This window comes from Telmatherina bonti (assembly GCF_933228915.1).
Source record: "Telmatherina bonti genome assembly, chromosome: 16".
NCBI lineage: Eukaryota > Metazoa > Chordata > Actinopteri > Atheriniformes > Telmatherinidae > Telmatherina > Telmatherina bonti.
Genome location: NC_136614.1, coordinates 27533023 through 27555762, shown reverse-complemented (window position 1 = coordinate 27555762; position 22740 = coordinate 27533023). Strand labels below are relative to the sequence as shown.

Genomic DNA, 22740 nt, shown 5'->3' with positions numbered 1-22740 from the left:
TTCAGATTTCATCATATATGTTGCATAACCTGATGATGTGTCGTTGACTTCACTTGTGTCTGGTTTGTGAGGAATCAGAAATTTGGAAAGGAGTTAACTTCATTCTGTGTGCAGGACTGTGGACAAATCATCAACACAAATGGGGACCATTGTGCAGTTACTGGGCAGATTATAGGTTGCAGCTGAGCATCATACCAGTTGATGTTATTTCAGGAGCCTCTTTTTGAGTGAAACCAAAGTGTACGAAGGTTCAGTAAGATGTGTATGTCTGAGCAGACTTTTAATGTTTCAGGATTCTACAGTTGGAACCACAGAAGAGCTTGAAGAGGTGATATAGATGTTATCTTGTCCTCATTTTACAACACTTGTGCTGTCAAACACAGCAATAAACTAAGGTATGAAAGTGCATGAGGACTTCTGAGGTCACTTTCATGGCAAAAGCTTTTGGCATGTTTCTAAACTACCAAATAAAACATACCAAGAAAAACAAAAGCAATCTATGAAACCAGTCAGACCTGCTCAAGCACATTCATGTGACAGCTGAACACGCTGATCCCCCTCAGACGGCAGAGACATTGAGGTCTGGGGTTTTAAAATGTAACAAAAGGAACATTTGCTGCGGGGTTGCTGGGCTCAGGGGCAATGTTCATAAATGCAATTAAATAAAAAGAAAAGTCAGACAATCTAAAAACAAAGTCCAAGTTTTCTGGCTGTCAAACATATTCATTTATATCCAATCCATATCCAATTAGGGTCATGGGAAGCTGGAGCCTATCCCAGCAAGGACAAGAGGCAGGGGACACACTGGACAGGTCGCCAGTCCATCACAGGGCCTCACAGAGAGACAAACATCTTTCTCCTCAATCACTCAATCACTCACAATCACTCCTCAAGACAATTAGAGTAGCAGCACCCAGATTGAACCCACACATACACAGGGAGAACATACAGACTACACAGAAAGGCCACCATATGTCCCCAAGCCCAGGCTTAAATGAGCAACATATATATATATATATATATATATATATATATATATATATATATATATATATATATATATATATATATATATATATATATATATATATATATATATGTATATATATATATATATATATATATATATATATATATATATATATATGTATATATGTATATATATATATATATATATATGTATATATATATATATATATATATATATATATATATATATATATATATATATGTATATATGTATATATATATATATACATATATATATATATATATATATATATATGTATATATATATATATATATATATATATATATGTATATATGTATGTATATATATATATATATATATATATATATATATATATATATATATATATATATATATATATGTATATATGTATATATATATATATATATTACACATATATATATTACACACACACATATATATATATATATTACACATATATATATTACACACACACATATATATATATATATATATATATATATATATATATATATATATATATATATATATATATATATATATATATATATATATATATATATATATATATATATATATATATATATATATATATATATTTCAACTGAAGAAACAAACGACATGACAAAGTAAACATTAAAGGAGAAAATGTGCTAACAAATGAAGATAAACAATACAGCCGTTATTCTCTCAGGAGAAAATGATTTAAATGCTTCATGACCTATGCTTTCAACAGAGACCCTGAGGATATGAGGACCCTCAATGTGTTTTTCTGTGATAAACATCAAGTGCAACAGAAAAGCAATTTACCGAAGGGAAAATTCTGCAGGGTTCTTGGTTTGAGGTCAGATTCTCACAACTGCTTTAACAATTGTGGGGTTATTTCAAAGCTCTGAGTTATTACTTATTTATTTCCTAAGACACATTAACTGAACACTGGATAAAGTATTTTGTCATGTGGTTTGACAACACTTGTAACCTGAAGGTAAATATGTAGATATTTTTGTCAGTGACAGTATAATCTGAGCACATTTAAAGGAGATGACATGGATTAAAACATGTGCAGAACCAGTATTTCTGAGAACAATGGCTCATGATTAATTGATGAAGTACTAAAACTGCCAAAATCCTAAATAATACGAAATAATAAATACATAATTTGATAGAAAACAAGTCAATAAATTTTATTAAAACAACAGAAAATTAATTGGGTCAAAAACTATTCAATGATTCATTCATTCATTATCCTAACCACTTAATCCAAGAAGGGTGGCGGGGAAGCTGGACTTTATCCCAGCAGTCTTTGGGCGAAAGGCAGGGTACACCCTGGACAGCTCGCAAGTCCATCGCAGGGCGGGTCAAAAGCTATTATAATTAAATAAACTTTATTGATCAAGGTTCTTAGTTTATCTGTACATCTGTTTTTGATACATTTTATATAAACATATGTCCTTAATTATGTATATATTTTGTTTTCCTTTTATTTTATTTGTATATTTTGGGGGAGGGGGGTTAACTAACTCTACACAGGTTTCTGACCTTAAAACTTTGCAACTGGATATTTACATTGGGTATTTTCAATGCCTACCATGGCAGCCCTAAGGGACATTATTGGAGAAAGTGAGAAAAAGAAAGAACAAGCAGCAGAGCAAGAGATAAAAGTAGTGTTAACATTAGAACATTTTTTGTAGCATGAATGACATTTTTATTCATCAACATATTTATGGATTTCTGCTTTTTTTTTTTTTCTTTTTTTTTTTTATTGTGGTCCTCTATAGAAGGTCACAATTTTTCCAAAGCTCAACTGTTTAGTTGAGTTAGTCCCAATATCCCTGACTGCTGTGATGAGTGCAATGCCTCATTGTTATCGTTCCCACATGTTTAATGGATGTTCACCAGTTTACAGTTTTGTGCAGTTTTTGTACCACAAGTTTAAAAACATTTATAGTCATAACTAACCTTCCACACAAATACAAGCAACTGTGTTAATCAGCTTAAAAGTCTAGTGTGTATAGTTACTGGTGTCTAGTGGTAAAAGTGGGAATTGCATGTTGGACGGTAACCATCAGTTGGCAAAATTTTTGCAGACGTAAACATGTTTTCATCTGTGAGTGGATCCACTGGTCTCAGGTGATGACTGCACTACTGGTAACTCTTTCAACATTATGCTCTGTCTTCTTCACTAGTGGCAAAACAAATATTTACTTTCCATTCATTGCCTTAGTAGGCAAACCCAGACCTCTCTCTCCCGAGCTGCATTTGCAAGCTCACTTGGGGGGGGATCCTGATGCGTTTCAAGGCCAGCCAATAAATATAATCTTAACCAGATGCCCGAACCACCTTATCTGACTCCTCTTGATGTGGGGGATCAGTGGCTCTACTCTGAGCCCCTCCTGGATGACCCACTTTGTTTCTAAGGGAGAGTCCACATTACTCCAGACACCAACCCTCAAGGTTTGGAGCTGGAGATATCGACTGTACTCTATTCCTTCTTTGCTTTTAACTCTGTTTCTTTTCTTAAATAACTGGGAAAAGAACATTTAATCATGACTTGTTATAATGTTGCTGTGACAAGCTGTGGGAAACTGAGCCTGTTAGCGACTTGCTCCAATAAAGAAAAATGAAGTGGAAAAACGGTTCGAGATCTTCCCTGTTCCAACATGTGATTCAAATTAAATTCATCTCCACAACAGCTTGTTCTCAAATCCTTCAGAAAAAATTATCTTTTCATTTCTGTCAGATGTGTGAAGTCGGTCAATTTAAAAGCAACCACACTGCCTTCAAGTGTCTCTAAGAAAAAATGCCATTTTACAGGTGTGCTGTTCATTATCACACCAACAAGCAGCACTGAAACTTTTTTTTTGTCTGTGCTCTTTCTGGCAGCTTGCTGTTAATCATGGACATCCTCTCTGACAGACTGTGTAGACAGGGTAGGCACTAAGTCTCCATAATTAATTCCCAGAAAGTTATCTGCTGTAGGGCAGCTGCAGTGATGTGGCGACTCAAAGGATAAAAGAAGCTCAAGTGAGAACTGATAATTGAGCTTCACATTCTTGGGTTGATAATTTCCTTGGTCTTCCTGACATTTGTCTGAATATATTCCACGGTGTTTCACCTCGTATCATTCTTCTGGTCAATTTACTGCCAAAGCAAGAGAGTTATCTGGATTTCATCCATTACTTGTGTTGATGCAAAGTCTACTTGAAATACCTGTTGATGTAATTAATATAGACTCCGATGTACTGTGACAGCGATGAACTGGCTTGATCCACCTACGCTGCCATGAAGAAAGAGTGGAACACAATTCTGAAGCCCCTGAGCTGCAAAAGCCCTACAATGTGCTGTGACCCATAGTGATGTATTTTGTCACGGCACCTGAAAATGACAGATTACGCTGCACATTTAAGCCAGCAGCGTCCTGCTCTTCAGGCAGTCTTATCATGTGCAGACAAAGGTTTTCTGTTTCCCTTTTTTTGGCCTCAATGACAGTTTTGATGTCAAACTGAAATCATACTTATTTGAGACAAGGTTACATATAAAACCTAGAAGAGAAGCAGCTCAAACACAGCAGATAAATATTTACTCGGCCAAATTTGATCATTTCCCTTCATAAGGAATTTAAGATTAGTCTATGTACTCTTTATAGTGGCAGCTTTTACATAACATACAGGAAATAATGTGAGATGATTATCCATCATACAAACCATGTAGGAACATAATCCAAAGAACTGCTTCGAACTCAAAGATCACTCAGTGCTGTCAGGATTATGTTTTGAGATGTACTATGTCCTGTAATCGTTTAACGCTGATGACTTATAGGTGTATTGATCTCAGTAATACACAAGATGATCCTTGTCCTAATTCCAATTCTTGCTGGTAGTTACTGTGGAGAGACAAAAGCTTGTCCAGGGGTCTGTGCCTCCTCCTGAAGGCTGGAATCAGGCGTAAACGCACACGGCAGCTCTGGAGACGTAGCACTGCCCTTTACGCATGATCTCCCTGACAACGGACCGCTGGCTATAGGCGCAAGGCTGCAGCCTCTTGCGTCTCTGCTCCGTCTTGGAGAGCGGATGGACGTGATAGTGGAGCGCATCTGCAGAGACACCTTTTGACTTTTTCTCTGCTCCGCGAAGATCGCATGAGGATCCATCTATTCTCCTTTGCAGCCTGCTTGTCGTCGCTCCCATGGATGTGTACGCCTCTGCTCTGTCACCAGCGCTGGATATTGGCACAGGCTGCTTCCTGCTGGTTGTAAGTAAGTTGAATGACGCGCGCAAAGAGCACAGAATCGGTTGCTTTTCTCTGCGTTCCTGTTTGTTTAAAAGATTCGCATGTTTTAATTCAGTTCCACGCTTAAGGACTTATAGACATGACAGGACAAATGCTTTTTTTTTTCTTTCTTTTTTATTGTTCCATTTACGCACAGAAATGGATGGAACTGTACAGACTAACGCAGCTAAAATGGAAGTAACTGGATATCTTAAACTAATCTGAAGTCTTCTCTATTTTCATTTACTGAGACATGTTTTAAGGGAAGCTGCGTGCACATGCAAGTTGTGCGGTTGTGTGTGTGTATACTTACCCCCAAAGACTATCAATAACTAAGAAGGGGTAGGGGGTAGAAATCCATTTACAGTTGGACACAGCTGGCTAACTAAAAGTACTTTTCAGTCGAGTTTCGGGTAATTCGTGTTGGCATGTGGTCGGAGGTCAAGAGAGGAGCATCCTCGAGAGAAACAAGCTGACCACTGCGCGCGTTTTATGCCTTAGTGGGGAGTGGAAACTGCAGTTATCATGGATGCCATATGAGATCTTTGGTCCAGATAAATGTGGCGTTTATTTTCTTGTTAAAGGTTAAAAATTTTGGATGTTGGGATTGTCAGAATAAATTTGGGCAGGCCGAGTAGGAATTTTTTGTGTCATTCTAGTATTGGTATTGGTTTTGATCTTCATAATGATTTTTTTTTCCAATATGTGTTTCATTTTATTTAAATTAAAAAAAAAAAAAATCTTACTGAAGGCATCACATTATTACCACCTTCCTAAAAGTAAGTAGCCTACATTGATTTCTTTTACCAAAAACAGCTTTGAATAATCACCAGTAGTGAACATTTGAGGTTCTGAAGTGTCTGAGAAGCTTGTAAAATATTCTTTGGCCCATGTACATCATGGGTGGGGCTTGGCTTCATATAGATCCAATCAGATTTGTTTCATGGGAAATTGAAGGCTAGGTGAGTCCTTCTTTAGTAGCTTTTAGGGGCCGCTAACATCCTCCCTGTTACTGATGAAATCCTGCTATCAAACATGAGGTGTGGAGGTGGCAAGTAAAAAATCCACCATTATGTGTAGTTGTAATGTTACACTGGATGGTTGAAAACTGAAATCACTAGAAATGTGTTGAGTCAGTAACACACAGTAAAATAGCTGTCTGAAATTGTGTGTGTACATGTTGTGCATAAGGTTGTTGTTAATTCTTGTGAGTAAAATCCTAAACTGTGAGTGTGTGTGTGTTATCTGTAAAAGTACAGTTCGAAAAGCTAGAACATAAATTGTGCAATTGAGGTCATTTATTTAAATATCTACTCATGTACAACTTTAGATGAGTATGCATCCATTACTTTACTGCTAAATATGAGCGGTGGAAAATGGTTACAGTTATTAACCCTGTTACTCACATGTTTTCCATTTAGCTCAGGGGTGAGCAACCCCGGGCTGCTAAAGTCGCAGTCCTGCACGTGTCAGGAGTTTCCCTGCTGTAACACACCTGACGCAAATCAGACTTATTCAGCAGACTTGTGCAGAGTTTGAAGTCAAACTCTGCACAAGTCTGCTGATTACCCATCGATCTGAGTCAGGGCTGTTGCAGCAGGGAAACTACTAGGGGTGGGAAAATCAAATAAAAAATCAGGATTTTTTTGCTTCACAATTTGAAATCGATTTTTTTTTTTCAAATAAATAAAAATAATTCATTATGAAATTTTGTCATTTTTATTGTTTTTATTGATCTTTTTGTTTGTCTTCTTGGGCAATATAGCAGCAGAATGATGGTCTTGCTAATGTGTCGTTTTTTTCTGAACTGAAAACAAGAAAAATGACTAGCAAAAAAAAACTTTTGTACATTTTTTTTGTTTTTAATACACAAAAATCAACCATGTTGAAGAATTGTGAGAATCGCAATTAAAATCCATTGGCACCCAAAAAATCGGAATCGAATCGGGACAAAAGCATTTCGTCACATACCAAGAAACTACTAACAGGACTGCAGCTCTCAAGGACCAAGTTGGCCACCTGCTTTAGCAACTCACTGAGTCAATATTGTGTGAATAATCCATTTGGATGTTTATTTGTTCATATTTTTTTAGATTGTAATCTGATTACATTGGGCCCAGTAAGACATGCTTAATTTTTACCAAGTGTGAACTGCAGTCACAAACAGACAGATACATCAGCAGATCTGATTTATGAAAATCTGCCTTTTTACAAACACCTGTTGCGTTTCTTTAAATAAAAGTTTTTTTCTACCATTTGTCCCTGAAGACTTAGTTTCCTCAGTATCCGAGATGAATGAGGAGACAAAACTGATTGCTTCCATCAATCACCTTTTTTTCCACACAATGCTCCTTTTTCATTAGCTTGACACCACAAGGACCTTTAGAACTGTGTGATGATGCAGCTCCACAACCCAGGGACAGTGTTGTTTTCCTCAAGCTGATGACTCCTATGATGTTATAGTGCAATGAAACTTTGTAAGAATATTGGTGACTTTTCACTGAGTACAAATGCACAGCAGTCGTATTTTTACGCATTTCATCCTCTACCTCGATGTTTTACACAACCACTGCACACCTACACTGATATGCATTATGTTGATTTGTCATAAAACAATGGAGGACTGTTATATAACAGCCTTATCACCATAACCCAAATGCTTGATGTGCAGTCTAATCTTATACACGCTGCAAATATCTCAGTCATAATTCTTTTTCCTTCACTTTCCGAGAAAAGTCTGAACGAAGCGTGAAGTGTGAAATATGTAGATTACAAATGGCTTTTGCTTTGAGAGACTGATGAAGTTACAAAACTCGTGTGTGAAAGGAATTCAGGTATTTTCCATTACAGGTTTTAAGCAGATTAGCATTAGAACAGCGGTATGAGAGGGAGTGTTTAACTAAAGAAAATGGCTAATCTTAAAAGTAAACAAAACAAACAAGGCAAACAAGCAGCTGGCAGAATAAAAAGACAAAGAACATACTGGCTTAGTATTTCTCAATTAAAAATTGTTTTTTCCCCACTCCTCACAAACACAAAGGTTAGAGTGAATGTAAAGAGATTTTATTATTATAAATAAACAAAAGTTGTCAAAATTTGGTGGAGTTGTAAATCTTGGTCTCACAGGTCCAGATGGGACTACATTATGTAAATGGAGTGTTATCGCCAGTGCCACTTCAGACTTTTACCAGTGTAATCACTGACCTTGTCAAGACGTGTTAGACTCTTTTACACCAAATCAGGATAAAGAACCGGCAGGGACCAAAGGCTCCTTGCTGAGTCACCTCATGTCACCTGTGCTTGACCAAACAAAATAGCATTTGAACGCACCACACAATCTGCACAGGAAGACATAGCTCAGCAGTGAAGAAGAGCTTGGTGGTATGACATCATACATTAAATGAAACCAAACTATTAGATTAAAAGAAATTGTAAATATGGCAGTGTGAAAGAAGTGAGGATCAAATGAGAAGTAAATATATGGTTATAACTGCCTGCTTTCTGTCATCACTGCTGTCAGTCTTATCATGACCAGTGAATCCAAGTGATCTTGAATGGGGATTGTTCTTATGGGAACCAAAGCCCACACTCATTAAACCCAAGCAGCACTTCTTGGGTCCAGGTTAGGTTTGAGGCTGTGCAGCAGCATGGAACTACAGCAGCATGTGTACCAGGACAAACAAAAAGTACAACTAAAAATAATATTTTGATGAAAAGAAACTTGTTTCAAGGAATAAATCAAGGTAACGTTTAAGTTGGGGTTGGGCACGAACCAGTAATGATGAATGTTTTGGACATTACTGATTTGAACATGAATCAGCTTTTCCGTCCTGAAACCTGATGGCAGCCTGGGTTGTTGTTTTTTTTTTGTTTTTTTTTTTTATAATGGAGGAATGGGGTGGGCACGCTCAGTCGAGATTTGCTGGAACGTCGGACACCACATTCATCTTCTGAATGTGCGTGGGACAATTGCAAGAGGATCCATGTGGGATGTTTATCATGTTGTGGAACATAGAAGGTCAGATGGAGTCTGGGGAATTAGGGTGATGCAAGATGAGAGGTTAATGTTAGAAAAATGGAAGGGGACAGGGGGTTAAGAGACTGGACACAATGAAGTATTTTAAGAATTATATGTTCATAAGCTTTCATGTATTTGCTCTTAACCTTTAATTCATTCACCATTGCATGATAAAATGTCCTTTAGCGGTCTTGCAATTATAGCTGAAAGGTCTAAATCTGTCTATAGAGTCAAGTAAGAGATCAGCTATTACTCAGGCTGCTGATATTGACTTAATACCCATGCTGTAAGACACACTACTACTACTAAAACAAATATTGCATGTTGCAATGCAATGTATCTGATTGCAAAGCCAAACTTAATCTTGGGAGGGTCTGAGCTGCACAGCATGATCTGCACAGTCACATCCTCTCTCTACTGGAGTCCTGTCATCTGACAAAGCTTCAGCAGTCATAGTAATCTGCTGGCGTGACACACGCAGCATCACTGCCCCTGCTGTTTCACACATTACATCTGCCTAGAGTCTTGTCAGAACAATCAAAGGCAGATTGACGGATGTACAGCGCATAGCTGAAGATGGACAATAGCTGCATGGCCGAAGGAATACGCCTAAACTGGGCAAAGCAGACACACAGACAAAGTCTCCGATGAAGTATCACTGCTGCAAAGCAATTAGGGCAAAACATTTAATTTTAAGCTTCAAATTGTGAAAAGATTCAGTTGTCCTCATGGAGAAATAAAAATGACATTCTGAATGAGTGTTAAAGTTTGATCTCCATGTGTTGTTTGTAGTAATTTCCAGCAGAAATGTGTGACAGATCTTATCTATATGCTGCATTTTACATCAAACCAGTCATGATGTCTCACTGCGGCTGGTTTACGCGACATGATGTCTGGGAGGGAAACTAACATCAGGTATGCATTGAGATTGCCATGGTGTTGAATAAAATGTGTCATATGCATGGATGCATCATATTATCAGCAGGACATCAGCATTGGCCAATAGATGCTTTATGATTAATATGTGCATCAGAAAAGTTTAGTATGTTTGGTTTTTCACAAATTATGGAATCACCACTCGCAGATGGATCATTCAGTATTAGGATAAAGTTTACACTTTTCCTTAAAAATACTGTATCATGTAAACACATGCATAATCTATCAGTTTATTTAGCAAATTCACCTCAGAAGAGTCTGACATTTCTTTCAGTATACAGACTGGAAATCAAAATATGAAATTAAATAAACATATGGTTCAGTACATTACATTCCAAAAACACAACTTTGTATTAATAATTATAAATAAATTTAGTACACTTCATTTATTTGCTAATTCAAATAAATCTTGTTCCTCCTGCATGTAGCTGCAAAAGGGAGTCATTAAAACTGTTGAAAAGCCTGTTCATTTTCTTCTGCATTTCTGCAAACGCTATATTGAAACTATGCTGATAGGATAACAGCTTTTGGTGAAGGCAGTAGGATAAAGAGAGATCTCTCTCACTGGAAAAACAAGGTTTGCCATCACTGAAGCCAGTCTCAATGCAGAAAGATACCAAGATAAGACTCTGCAACCAGTGGCAATCCCATGTTTCCACATTCTCCCCTCTAAGATGACAACCTTCACCCCACAAAGCATTTATTAGAAGCTACCTGCAGACGTTGCCAGTGGAGAAGGAGGAATAGCCTCCCTGCAGCCCTGACCTCGATCCCATCAAACATTTTTGGTGTCAGCTTAGGAGGTGCTGTTTGTTCCAGACTGACCAACACAACCACAGTGACTGACGGGATGCCATACCACAGCAGCATGTCACCGAGCTGATAACCATCGTGACGAGATGGCAGGCTGTTGTGGCTGTATGGTCCTTAAGCTACAGAGAATCCTACTTGGTTCAAAGAATAAAATATTGAATTTTCACTGATGCCCTGCCCAATACTCACACACTTTTGTGCCACTGGAATGCCCCTTTGTGTTACAGGGTGTGCAATGTGTCTGAATTCTCCAGAGTGGATGTTAGCCCCGCCCCCTTTGCACCCTCAGCCCATACTTTTACTAAATCCTAACCTGGTACACCAGACTGGAGTGCTCTATATAATCAGTACAGAGTGACTCAGTCTGGAGTCCCTCCCCTTAACAATTCACTCTGATTGGTTGATCTGAGAAGACGCTTGCTTCTTGCTTTGGGTCACCACATATTCTTCGAAACATTCAAGATGGCACACGGACGTAGCGGGAGTTCGTTTCTTTTTGCTGTAGTTTCTGACTTACAGTTAGGTTCAAAAAGCAACACCGAGTTGCCAATAACGCCATGTAGCCTCAGGTTTTTACTGCAAAAACAACACAGGTCATTTATGTCTTCTGTACTGCACTCCATGTTTATTTTTATCTATTGCGTTCGCTCTACTGAACATAAACATAGTCTGCCACTTTACCAATGTTGCGTCCGCCATTTTTCTTATTGCTTTACTCTGCGCTTGTTTGTCCCGCCCTAGAAATCCATTGAGGCGAGTGAGTCCCTTGACTCTACGCTGGTACAGCAAGAGAGTCTGGTTTGCCTGGCTAGCTAAATCTGCATCCATGCAGATTTTCCTGAAGCACATTACCCACAATTCATTGTCTCATCTGGCATTTTGAACTCAGCAAAGGATTTTTGGCGATCAAGCTTCTTTGCCTGTGGTGAAAAAGAAAAAAAATAATTTCAAATACATCCCAGCAGCCAGTAGCCCATAGCATCAAACTTGCCATTGGAACGAACTCCACCGCATGCGGATAGTCTGCTGTATGAGCCTCCTTTGGTGCCGCCGCTTTTTATTTCTCAAAATGGTTGTTTGTTGCAGTTTAACCATTTTCAGCAGCAAAAAAGCTGCACAAATGATGTAATGGCGCAAGTAACCATCACAGGCCCAATTCTGCTGTTTTCCCATGCTTGTAACCTGTGCACTTCAACCAGATGCACACTTCAGAGAGGACCACAGGGTGCAATGTGGGTATTAGGGCAGTCATGATGTCTCACTGTGGCTGTTTTAAACTACGTGATGTCTGGGAGGGAAGGCAAGATCAACTGACTGCTGCTTCAGACTTCAGTCATACAATCCAAGAAAAAGCTGTTTGGCAACTTTTTCATGGGCACAAATGCATTTTAATCCAAATGTGGCAATATTTAAATGAAATAAACAGGCTTCAATAATGCATTGGACATATTTGGCACTTTTAAGGCACCCCAAGTATTTTACAATGAATCTGTTATTCAGTCATCTCCATTCATGCATGGTGGTGGTAAGCTGTGCGCACTATGATGTCAGAATGAACATGAAATTTACCATAACCTGTAAAGATTACTTAATTTGAACTTCTGAATAAATATGTACAACTGTTCACTGTTCAAGTATTTATTGCCAAACATACTGTTCTCTGACTAGATGATTAACTACAAACAATACTAAAATAAGTGTCTGAACCATGAATCAACCATTAAATGTTCCAGTTCAATGCCGGCCTGTATCTAAGCAGTCCTCTTCATCATACTGTTCACATAATGGCACTGAACACGCCACAAGTTATTGAGATGTTTAACATTTTTATGTTGGTGGTACACACAGCTGCTAGTAGATTTTGTTTCGACGAACTGTGGGAGATGAAGGAATCGTCATATTAATATTAAATGTCCTACATTCATGATTTAACGTCAGTGTGGCATAACTCTTTCACATTTTTTGTAAATTCCACCAGAAAGTTGAGGATTCTTGTAACATTTTATGAGTGTATGTATCCATATCTGCCCTGAAACAGACTGAGAGAAACATGGCAGTCAGTTTACATCAACAGCCTCTCCGACCACCACTAAATATTTATAAACCAGTAATGCTGACAGTGGAGGCAAGGGGAATCAGGGGCCTCACACTAGGACACAATAACAAGTTGATTCGGACCACCAACCTTTTGGTTATTGGACTATTGGCTCTACTGCCTGAACTGGAACCACTATGACCTTATTGGTCTGAGATTTTTTTTTTTTTCTTGTTTTTTCCTTAAAACAAAGAAATAACCATGAAAAACTAATTTGCTTACATCTTGATGAGTTTATAGCTTGTGTCTCTGTGAGTATTGGGAGAGAGGATGCTGGGAGGAAGATTAATTTCAGCTAAAAGGAATTCAGTAATATATAAGCCATGCTCTGTATTATCTAAAATAAAATTATATGATTCCAAATGCTTTAATTCAGCAGCACTCGTCCACTGTGACATATGACTCTCTTTTGCAGCTACATGCAGAAGGAAATTGTAGAACACTGTTTATCATTAAAACTGATTTTTATCACTAAAATTGAGTAGGATTTTTGTGCTCATATGACTACTTTGATTTGGGAAAACTGATGAAGTTTTTTTAAGGTCAAAGAGTTTTACATGTGATATAACTCTTTTTACATCATGGCAGTGTTTTTCAGTTGGGCAAGTATCCTGTGTAATGAGTGCAGTTTTGGAAATATGCACATAAAAAACAGGCCACATCATTAATGCTAACGAAGCATCAACCATCAGTCTGGTCCACATTGGGAATTTTTACTCCTTCAGCTTAAATGCAATTATTCAGTTTCATATTATATGCAAAGAAATTGATTTTATGCATCCTTTTGTGTTTTATTTTAATATACATTATTGAAAGGTAGATACTTAAAATAACATTACATAACTAATGGGTGCACTTAAAATTACCCACAATGCATCTTAAAAAGTAGTGAGCCTCGATGGTCACTAGACAGGTCAATGTAGACCACAATGCATTGCAGGCAGGAGCTTGAAGTGGCGCAAGTGACATGAACATCAAAGCAGGTTAAGAAAAAACTGTTGATAAATCATTTTATATTCTCATTTATTGAATAAATATGCAACAAAGAAAGAATAAAATACAACATGAGTTCACATGAGTTTGGAATAAATTTGGAATGATGCATGGTGGTTGCTGTGGTGACAGTCGGTAGTCACGTGATCTGTGACGAAGCGAAAATAGTCCACTTAAATAGTCCGAATCGCCAACAGAATAAGTGCACTATGTAGTGTACTGTATAGTGTGGCCCTATGTATTGAATGAGGGGTTATGAATTATGGTGGACATTTGGACACAGCCTAGGACGCAGGTAAAGTAGCTCCAAAATGCTAAGCAAGGGTCTATACCTAGATATCCAAAAGGCAGAAGAAGTGCATCATAGGGAAAGCAAGAAAAGCAAACCAGGGACGTGAATAAGTATGTGGGCAACCTAAGATGACCTGTACACACCACTACAACAATGCACAGAGCTGCTGATAATCTGGCAGAGAGGGAGCAACTGGAGCGATTTTAAGAGAATGAGAATGAGAATCTATGTAGCAATGGGCAAAAACCAGGTGGACTGAATCAGATTAATGAGGACAATACAAAGTAGCAACCAATGGCAGAGACAGTCAGGAAGTCCCCGGTTGGCTGAGTTCCACCGATGGGAACAGTCAGGACAGAGAAGGAAACTTTATAACTTTGTGTGTTTCTGACGTGTTTTATCGCCACACCAGGTACATACATCCCTGCAGCCATCGTTGCCCAGCCAAGGCCACATCACCTGCTAGCATCTGGATAGCAACACACTGGCCATTTTGAATGCACAGAGTGGTTGATTCAGCAAAGAGACACAAGTTTTTAGAAATTATTGTAAAAAATAATGAGGAAATGACAGAAAGGGATTAAACATGCAATTAGACAAGAGTTGACATCAAACTAACTTTTACTCACAGGAGAGAGCTCAGAGAAGAGACAGAATGCAAAACAGATGCAGAATTAGCCGTGTTAATTATACCCAATCTTAATAGTCTACCAAAGTTCAGCTGTGCAGCTTTAAAGAGATGCTTTGACAAGCTCTGAAATAATGTTTTTACATTAAACCAAACAAGCAGTGATAAAGATGTTTAATTAGAGCACATTTCTGCCACAGATTAATTGTATTTTGGTCTCGATTTTATGCCTCGTAAAAGGTTTGTGGTTGAAAGCTGCTCCAATGTATTTTGGTCTCAATTTTATGCCTCGTAAAAGGTTCATGGTTGAAAGCTGCTTCAATTATTCCTTCTCCCTCCCCCTGATGGATAACTTTTGGTTTATTTAATAATAAAACTTGGCAATGACAATGCTCCAATCTGGAAATGATTAGCAGGCACGCGTTTCCCTCAGGCCACTTATAGAGTGAGTACACAGGACAGCATTATCAGTTGTTTAGGGTTTGGAAAAACTACATATGAGAGTTCAGTTAGAAGATCTTTATAAAGATGAGTCATGCTGCAGCACTGCAGCCCTTACAGGAGAAAGAAATTGCAACTATAAAACCTGTCAGTGCCCAGTAAAACACAGTTAGTTATTAAGATGTTCCTTCAACTGACATGTTAAACCACCTGCTTTGCTGTCCATCTACACAGCAAGCTAATATTGTGAATTCAAGACAAATCATAATAGCAACATGTCTTAGAGTGGCAGGTTCTGCAATCCCACCATGACGAAGCATAGGACAAGGATTTTTCCAGCTCTGGTACAACCTGCCATGCCACCGTGGATGTAGCGGATCAACCTCGGATTCCACATCTGTACCATAGACTGTATATAAAAAGATGGACGTAGCCTCCGTGACGACACCCATAGGTTTCTGAAGAGCTGAATTAAAGCTCGGTGGGCGGTTCCTACCATCACCATCTTGGCAGAGGCATGCGTGTGGTCTTGCCCGGAAAATACATATATGGGCAAAGAGGTGGAGCTGAGAGGGGGGCTGTGAGCGTCATGGTGGATGATTGACATCGAGCGAACTCCGAGCTTTCTGTAGCTAAGAGCTAACCGAGCTAACCTAGAGATAACGGGAGATAACCAGCTAACGGAGGTAAGCGGGCTAAAACTAAGTCACATTGTTAACCGGCTAAAAACCGCGGTTGTTCTACGTTCTTCTGACTTGAAGTGGGAGATCTGGTACCTGTCAATCAAAAGGACATGCCCCTAAATATGCCAAACTTTGAGATTAAATTACTTTTAAACGGGCGAGTTAGAGAAAAATTCACTCCCCCCACAGTTGTCATGAAGGTAAACCTGAACTATTAAACCAAAAATAGATATTTGTATCAGGCTGTAAACATGTTTATTTTTGCTGTGAAGTTGGCCTTTTTAACATGGGAGTCTATAAAGATTTGCTCTGTTTTGGAGCCAGCCCCTAGTGGATGAAGGGGAAACTGCAGTTTTATGCACTTCCGCATAGGCTTCACTTTTAACTGCCGGAGGCTCCATCCATCTTCCATATACGGTCTATGCTCTGTACTTTGTGCTTTGTGTAAAAGTATGTGCTGGCACCTCAGTAAAAATATCACCTGTGATTTGGTTTGAGGTTTAGTTGTAGTTGACATTCAAAGAGCCGATCCCATCTGTTGTGGTCCTAAACTTCAGTTTTTAAAGAATAAGATTCTCCTTTTCTTTTGCGGACAAATGGTTATTGGGTATCTAGTAGGGATAAACAAGAAATTGTTTTTATCTAGAAGTGGTTGATATAGGATGTTACTGTTAGCAAATCACAAACAGCAGGATTGGTTTACATGGTAAATGGTGCCTGATCCAAGTTTCAAACCTGCAGCATCCACATGTTTTTCCACCCCCTTAAACTCATTTTTATCTGCTTTCTCACAACCGGTGAGAGAGAGGAAGAGGAGGCAGCTGCGGCACAAAGTAACTGGGCGGTTTGTTTTTACACCACTGCCAAGTAATCCCATTACAGTTGACTCCTCCTTTTTGCAAAAAACAGCTTTTTCTGTTTTATAATAACAACCCTTTCATCCTGAGTTAATCTGATCGAGTCTAGTCCAAAACTGATAGCATTAGTGTAGCAACAATCTCCATACATCTTCTCTTCAGTTAAGATGACAAGTAACTGCATATTAAGACCATGTGTAGGTTAAAGAATCCTGTTACTAATGTCACTATGTCGCCAGAGACAGCCACTGCCATGCAAAGAGAGAAGCTAATTGTGAATGGTGTCAAATCAAGCCACACAGATAATGGAACATAATCTGAATTAGAAAGCCAATAACACTGAATTTCATGCCAACTAAAGAAATTGTATTCAGTTTGTTAAAAAAAAAAAAAATCTCCATTTTGAAGGTTCCTAAAAGCAACATTTGCTAATGACTGAAAGGCAAAAACACAGAGGAAAAGTTGTGCTTTTCAAAATGCCTGAACCCTGTGCCAGAAACTGGCTGTTCAAGGCTGTCCAAAGTCGGTCCTCAAGGGCCGATGTCCTGCAGGTTTTAAATGTATTCTTTTTCCAAAACTCCTGGCTCACATTGATCGGATCCAGCAGCCAAAGAAGTTCTGCACAGTGACTGATTCATTTTAGTCAGGTGTGTTGGAACAGGAATACATGGAAAACCTGCAGAATTGGGGCCCTTCAGGACCAGAACTGGACACTTCTGGCTTAAATACTTAGATTTGCAGATCTATGTGATTGTCACATTAACAATTAACAACGCATTCACACTTAAATAACGTGAAAGCTCACAAGTACACAATTTTAAACCAAAGTATGCGTCTACATAATTGACCTTATGTAGACAAGTCCCAGGGTTTGAACAGCTAAAAACTTTCCCTCGTGGATCAAATCTGATATGAAAAAAAAAAAAGGGTGACCACCCACAGCTAATTAAATAAACAATAACTGATACATGCAGAGATGGAAGATGGATGTCAGTGTCTTCACACTGCCTGGGTTGGTCAAGCAGCTTCATGACTTTTCAGACAGATGCAGTTTGAGAACTTCCATTGGAACAGTGGATCACATGTATATCGTATGACCATTGTAAAAAAAGTCACACAAGCGTGCTCTGGCATCTTCAGAAGACTGTGTGAGTCTAGATATAGAGGTGAACCTTCTATATGGTGTCACAGCTAACAAAAAAAACACTAAGTAAGGAATAAACTTTCAAAAGAGCCTTTCAAATTAAAATGTTAAACATTTTCTCTTTTCTTTTGTAATTTGAAACAGCGATACGTTTCCATGGATTCAGTCAGCTAAGGGTAAGTAAAGTGCGCTCTACAAGTGTTTTATAAATAACAGATTTTTCTTTTGCTTATTTCGGCCTAATACCTGTCAATCCTCCAATGTGTTCACCTTTCCCCTACCATTGCCTCCACTAACTCCTCTCACATAATCCCCTTTCAGTCAGTATTGCACCATTAGACCATTATTGAGCTCTGTTAGGATTAGGACGACGAAAGCATTCCCAGTTTTTTTAGATCTGTATAAATCTGCTACAAAGGTCCGGTGCGTTGGGCAGTTACAAATCTCACACTCAGCAATTGGTAAAGTGAATCTCTGAATATTTTACATCCAGATAATCTAGATGCATTCCCATCCAGCTATAATTAAATTTGTTTGATATTCGTAGAATTTTTGGGTTGCATCTGGATTTCATACATGTTGCTACGCATATAGCACATACACAGCCTGGGAAACGTTTGTTACACCTTCCTTCTCTGTTTAGTATATGGAATAGGAAGGAAGCTTTCGCATAACCTAAATGGAAATGTGACTGCAGGTTTTGAATTTTAAAAACTTTCTCCGCATACAATGAGCTTTTAAAGTGTAGTTTCTGGAACTCTCTTGTGTTTTATAAGACGTTGGTGGTAAAGCTGATAAAGACCCAAACAGCGACCAAAACAGCGAAGGTAACGTTCTGTGTCTCCATTGATTCCTTTTTGTTCTTGCGCAGTGAGTGGTTTGAGTTGACGGCTTGAGTGCTCTTCCTTGAAAGTAATTTTCAGTGGGCTGGAAGTTGTTCGGGTCACTGGGCTTTGTGCTTCAACAGTCTCACAGAGGATCCTGTGGGAGGTCCAGGGTTCAAAGTTAACTTTGGGAGGTAGCGAGTCAAAAGAAGGGATGACATGTTGAGGCAGTCTCTGTCAGTGTTTAGCTTTGATTTAATCCCATTGGGAGCTGGATTGTGTTATGAATTGGTCAAATTTGGTCACTTCTTGCTTGATTTTCCTGTTTAATCATCATTACTAATGAAGCATGAAAGTGTCAACCGATGATTTTCTTCATTTCCCCAAAAAAGGACATAACTGCAGAGTGCTGTAAAAGAGTGATCTCATGTTGTACCTGTTAGCTGTCTGAACGTACCTGGTAAAGTAATGTTTCCTTTTACTTGCTAAATGGAAAAATAATCACAGTAACAAGAGTGAGTGTTAGGAACCAAGCAGTAGGACATAATCTGTGGAAGCTGTTACACCAGAAAACCAGGACTGAACAGGATCAAGTTTACATGAAAATGCAAAAATTGGCCATTATATGTTATCTTTACCTCAAAAGGCTAAAAGGTACTGACACTTTTTGTGTTTCATGTTGTGAAATGTTTTTATTAATCTTTTTCATGCATTAGTTAAATGTGAGTGCTCGAATTTCGCAGATTTTGAGTTGAGACCGGGAAATGAACTGAATATATACAAAAGCTGAAAAGATGTTAAAAAGCAATAAAGTCACCAGGTTAAGGATGCTGGCATTTGGTGTGAAAGTACAAGATTTTAGTTTAACTTCATGAAAATGTGTCAGCATGTCTAACCATGTAAGGAACCCTACCCTATTAATATTCAGTTCTACAAAGCAAATTTGCCAGTTTTGGAGAAAAAAATATGCCAGTTTGAAGGTGTCTGAACCTCTTGAGAACTTGAGAAAGCTGTAAGCGATTCTTTTTAAAAGACCATTCATTCCAAACATCTCCTCCTCCTCTTTGTGTGGTGGGCTGATCGATTCACAGGAAGATGAACATGTTGTTTAGGAACAAGTTCTCATCTGCACAGTCCCAACTGAACATAGAAGCCATCTACTGGCACCATTCTGTATATCAGGGGTCTCCAACTCCAACTCCAACTCCAACTGTTTCCTTGGTAAAACCCTTATGATTTAAATTAAAAGGGCTTCCAACATCTTGTCATCATCCTCTGCACCTGCTGGTTAATGACCCATTGATTTGGGTCAGGGGTGTTGTAGCGGGTAACACTGAAACCTGTGGGATGGTAGCTCAAGAGGGCCGAAGTTGGAGACTCCTGCTCTAAATCATCCCGTTTTCTGCTAGAAGTTAACATCAACATTAAAGTTGACGCTAACTTGCTAAGGAGACTTCTATAGTAAATGTGTGGACAGCGTTACTGCAGGTTTTGACCTTCCTTTAGCAAAATTCAGTGCAAAATCACATCATTGTTCTGCATAGTTAAACAATCCGTCTTCAGATGAACCAACTCAATGAAAAACATCCTAAACAGCATTTAATGGGCTGACCTGGCAAGTGAACATGAAGTGTTGCAAATATCAGTATATTTCAAAAGATAAAAACTAAACTTACTGGTTTAAAAACGTAATTAATACAACAGGAATCAAAGGTGTGGATAAATATGAAAGTTCTCTAGTTTGGCTCATCTGTGGGTGTGGGAGACTGTGGGTTCTGGCTCTGATGGTCTAAACTGACTGCGGATGCCTTATAAGATACCTACAAAAGAGAGAAGTAGGAAAGAAGAGTGGATAAGTGGATATGAGGAGGGATTATCAGAGTAGAAAAAGGGAAGAGGTGGGATGGTGGATGAAAGAAAGGAAAGCGTGATAAGGAACGATGGAGTAGTAAGAGGGTTTTGGTGAGAGAGGGAGAAGTGATGGATGATGCTTTAAAAGGGGTGTTGTATTCATTAGATGGTGTCGTCTTCTCTGTCAGACACTCCAGTAGTGTAAACAAAGTTTTATTTGATCATTTTAACCCTGTTTACTGGAGCTGGACAAGAACAAATGAACACAGTGTGAGCTTAACTGCTTCTGGTGCCATTGCAGCATTTATTAATTTAGTTCACAAGAAGAGAGGGGTGTTTTGATTATGTATGTATGTATTAAAGTTACATAACCAGTGTGATGTGGTAATGATTTTTAGGTGTCAGAAATGGAAAAAAAAAATTCAATCAAAAGGCCCCTTGTATCACCAAGTGGAGTGGGCAAACAAGACAAGTGTTCTCATTCAATGTGTAAGATCAATAATTCAACATTTAAAGAAAAAAAAAAAATCCCCCAACTGGCATCTCTTCAGGCGTGTCCAGAGTAGCTGGCTGGTTTTGGAGATGTTTTAAAATGCCAGGATCACTCAAGCATCGCACAAACTGAGTCACATCTGAAAATTTACTCCCAAAAAAATAATTTTTAATTATGTATGTACAGATGCCAAAAAGAGGACAGTGGCTGGAGGGAAGTGACAGAAATATTTGCAGCTCTGGTTGAGTTATAAAATCTATCATTAGTTATATTCCTCGGGTTTTTTCCTTACAGTTGGAGCATTGGCCATAAAAACACTAATTCTACTCTGCGTGTTCTGGAAGCACACAAGCTGCTCACACACAGATTTGTTCTGTTGTTTCCAGTCAAAGTTAGTCAGAAAACCTGTTTTCTTATTTTCAGTTTCTACACTAAACAATAGTCACATTGAGAACTTCAGCTGTTTCCTTCAGTGAAAGTCGCAGCGCAGCAGTGTGGAAACACGATTAGAAGTAAAGGTCATGCATGTAGCACTTTGCAGCTTAGACTTTCTCTCACCCTATACACATCACACACTTGACTGATCAGTGGTCTCATAACACAGGTTGTTATTATGTTTGGGCTGTGATAATGTGTGCTCAAACTGTGTTCAGTCAGTGTAGGAACATCACACAGTCCAGCACTGCGCAGAATATTAGGGATCTGGTAACAACAAAAGGAATAAGATAATACCAAAAAGAGATGTTACATAATGCTCCTGTAAACTCAGATGATTACGCTGTGTCTTTTCCAGACACAACAGATTATCGTAGGAGAATTAAAAGCTTGGTTTCCGCAGGGATGCATTTAAGGTCACGTGATTTCATATTTGTTGCAATTAAATTAGCAGCAACATTTGACTGGGACAAGATAGTCGTTTACCACCAAGTCTGGATGTAGTAAACAGCCTGTATTTAAGGCCGGGCACGGCTAATGGGACCTTATTCCTGATTTCTTCTTTTTTTTCTGGCTTAGTCCCTCTTGACTTTCTTTTTTTTTTCTGATCATGCTACATTGGTACAAAAACTCAAACATCCTCATGTTTGTTTCTTTTGTTTCAATCACCAACACAACGTGTAATGTCCTTTTTTCTCCCAAACTAATTGAATTTCCTGAGGTTTAATGAAAAGTCTGATACACTATTGTCAAAATGACTTGGTGAGACAGTACATATTCTCCAATTAACACACCGATGTCTTTCAACCCCCTCCTCTCATCCTCTTATGCTTTTAAGGACTCATGCTGTGCAGGGTTTGGAGGGTCAAAGATTAATTTATTCGCAACAGGTCTGGCTCATAGGCAGGATTTGGGAACACAAACTCCCAGTTCACCACCAGCCTGCTGCCCCCGGG

At 38.5% G+C, this 22740-nt stretch overlaps 1 protein-coding gene across 1 annotated transcript in view; it reads left to right on the top strand.

Annotated features, from left to right (window-relative positions):
* Window positions 1-5197: 5197 nt before the first annotated feature.
* The window catches only part of opn8b (opsin 8, group member b), a gene marked incomplete at both ends in the record, with an annotated part of 29543 nt that continues 12000 nt past the window's right edge, over window positions 5198-22740 (top strand). Inside the window, one exon of the mRNA XM_079254987.1 lies at window positions 5198-5267. Coding sequence (XP_079111113.1) covers window positions 5198-5267 — 70 coding nt within the window. The remainder of the gene's footprint in view (window positions 5268-22740) is intronic.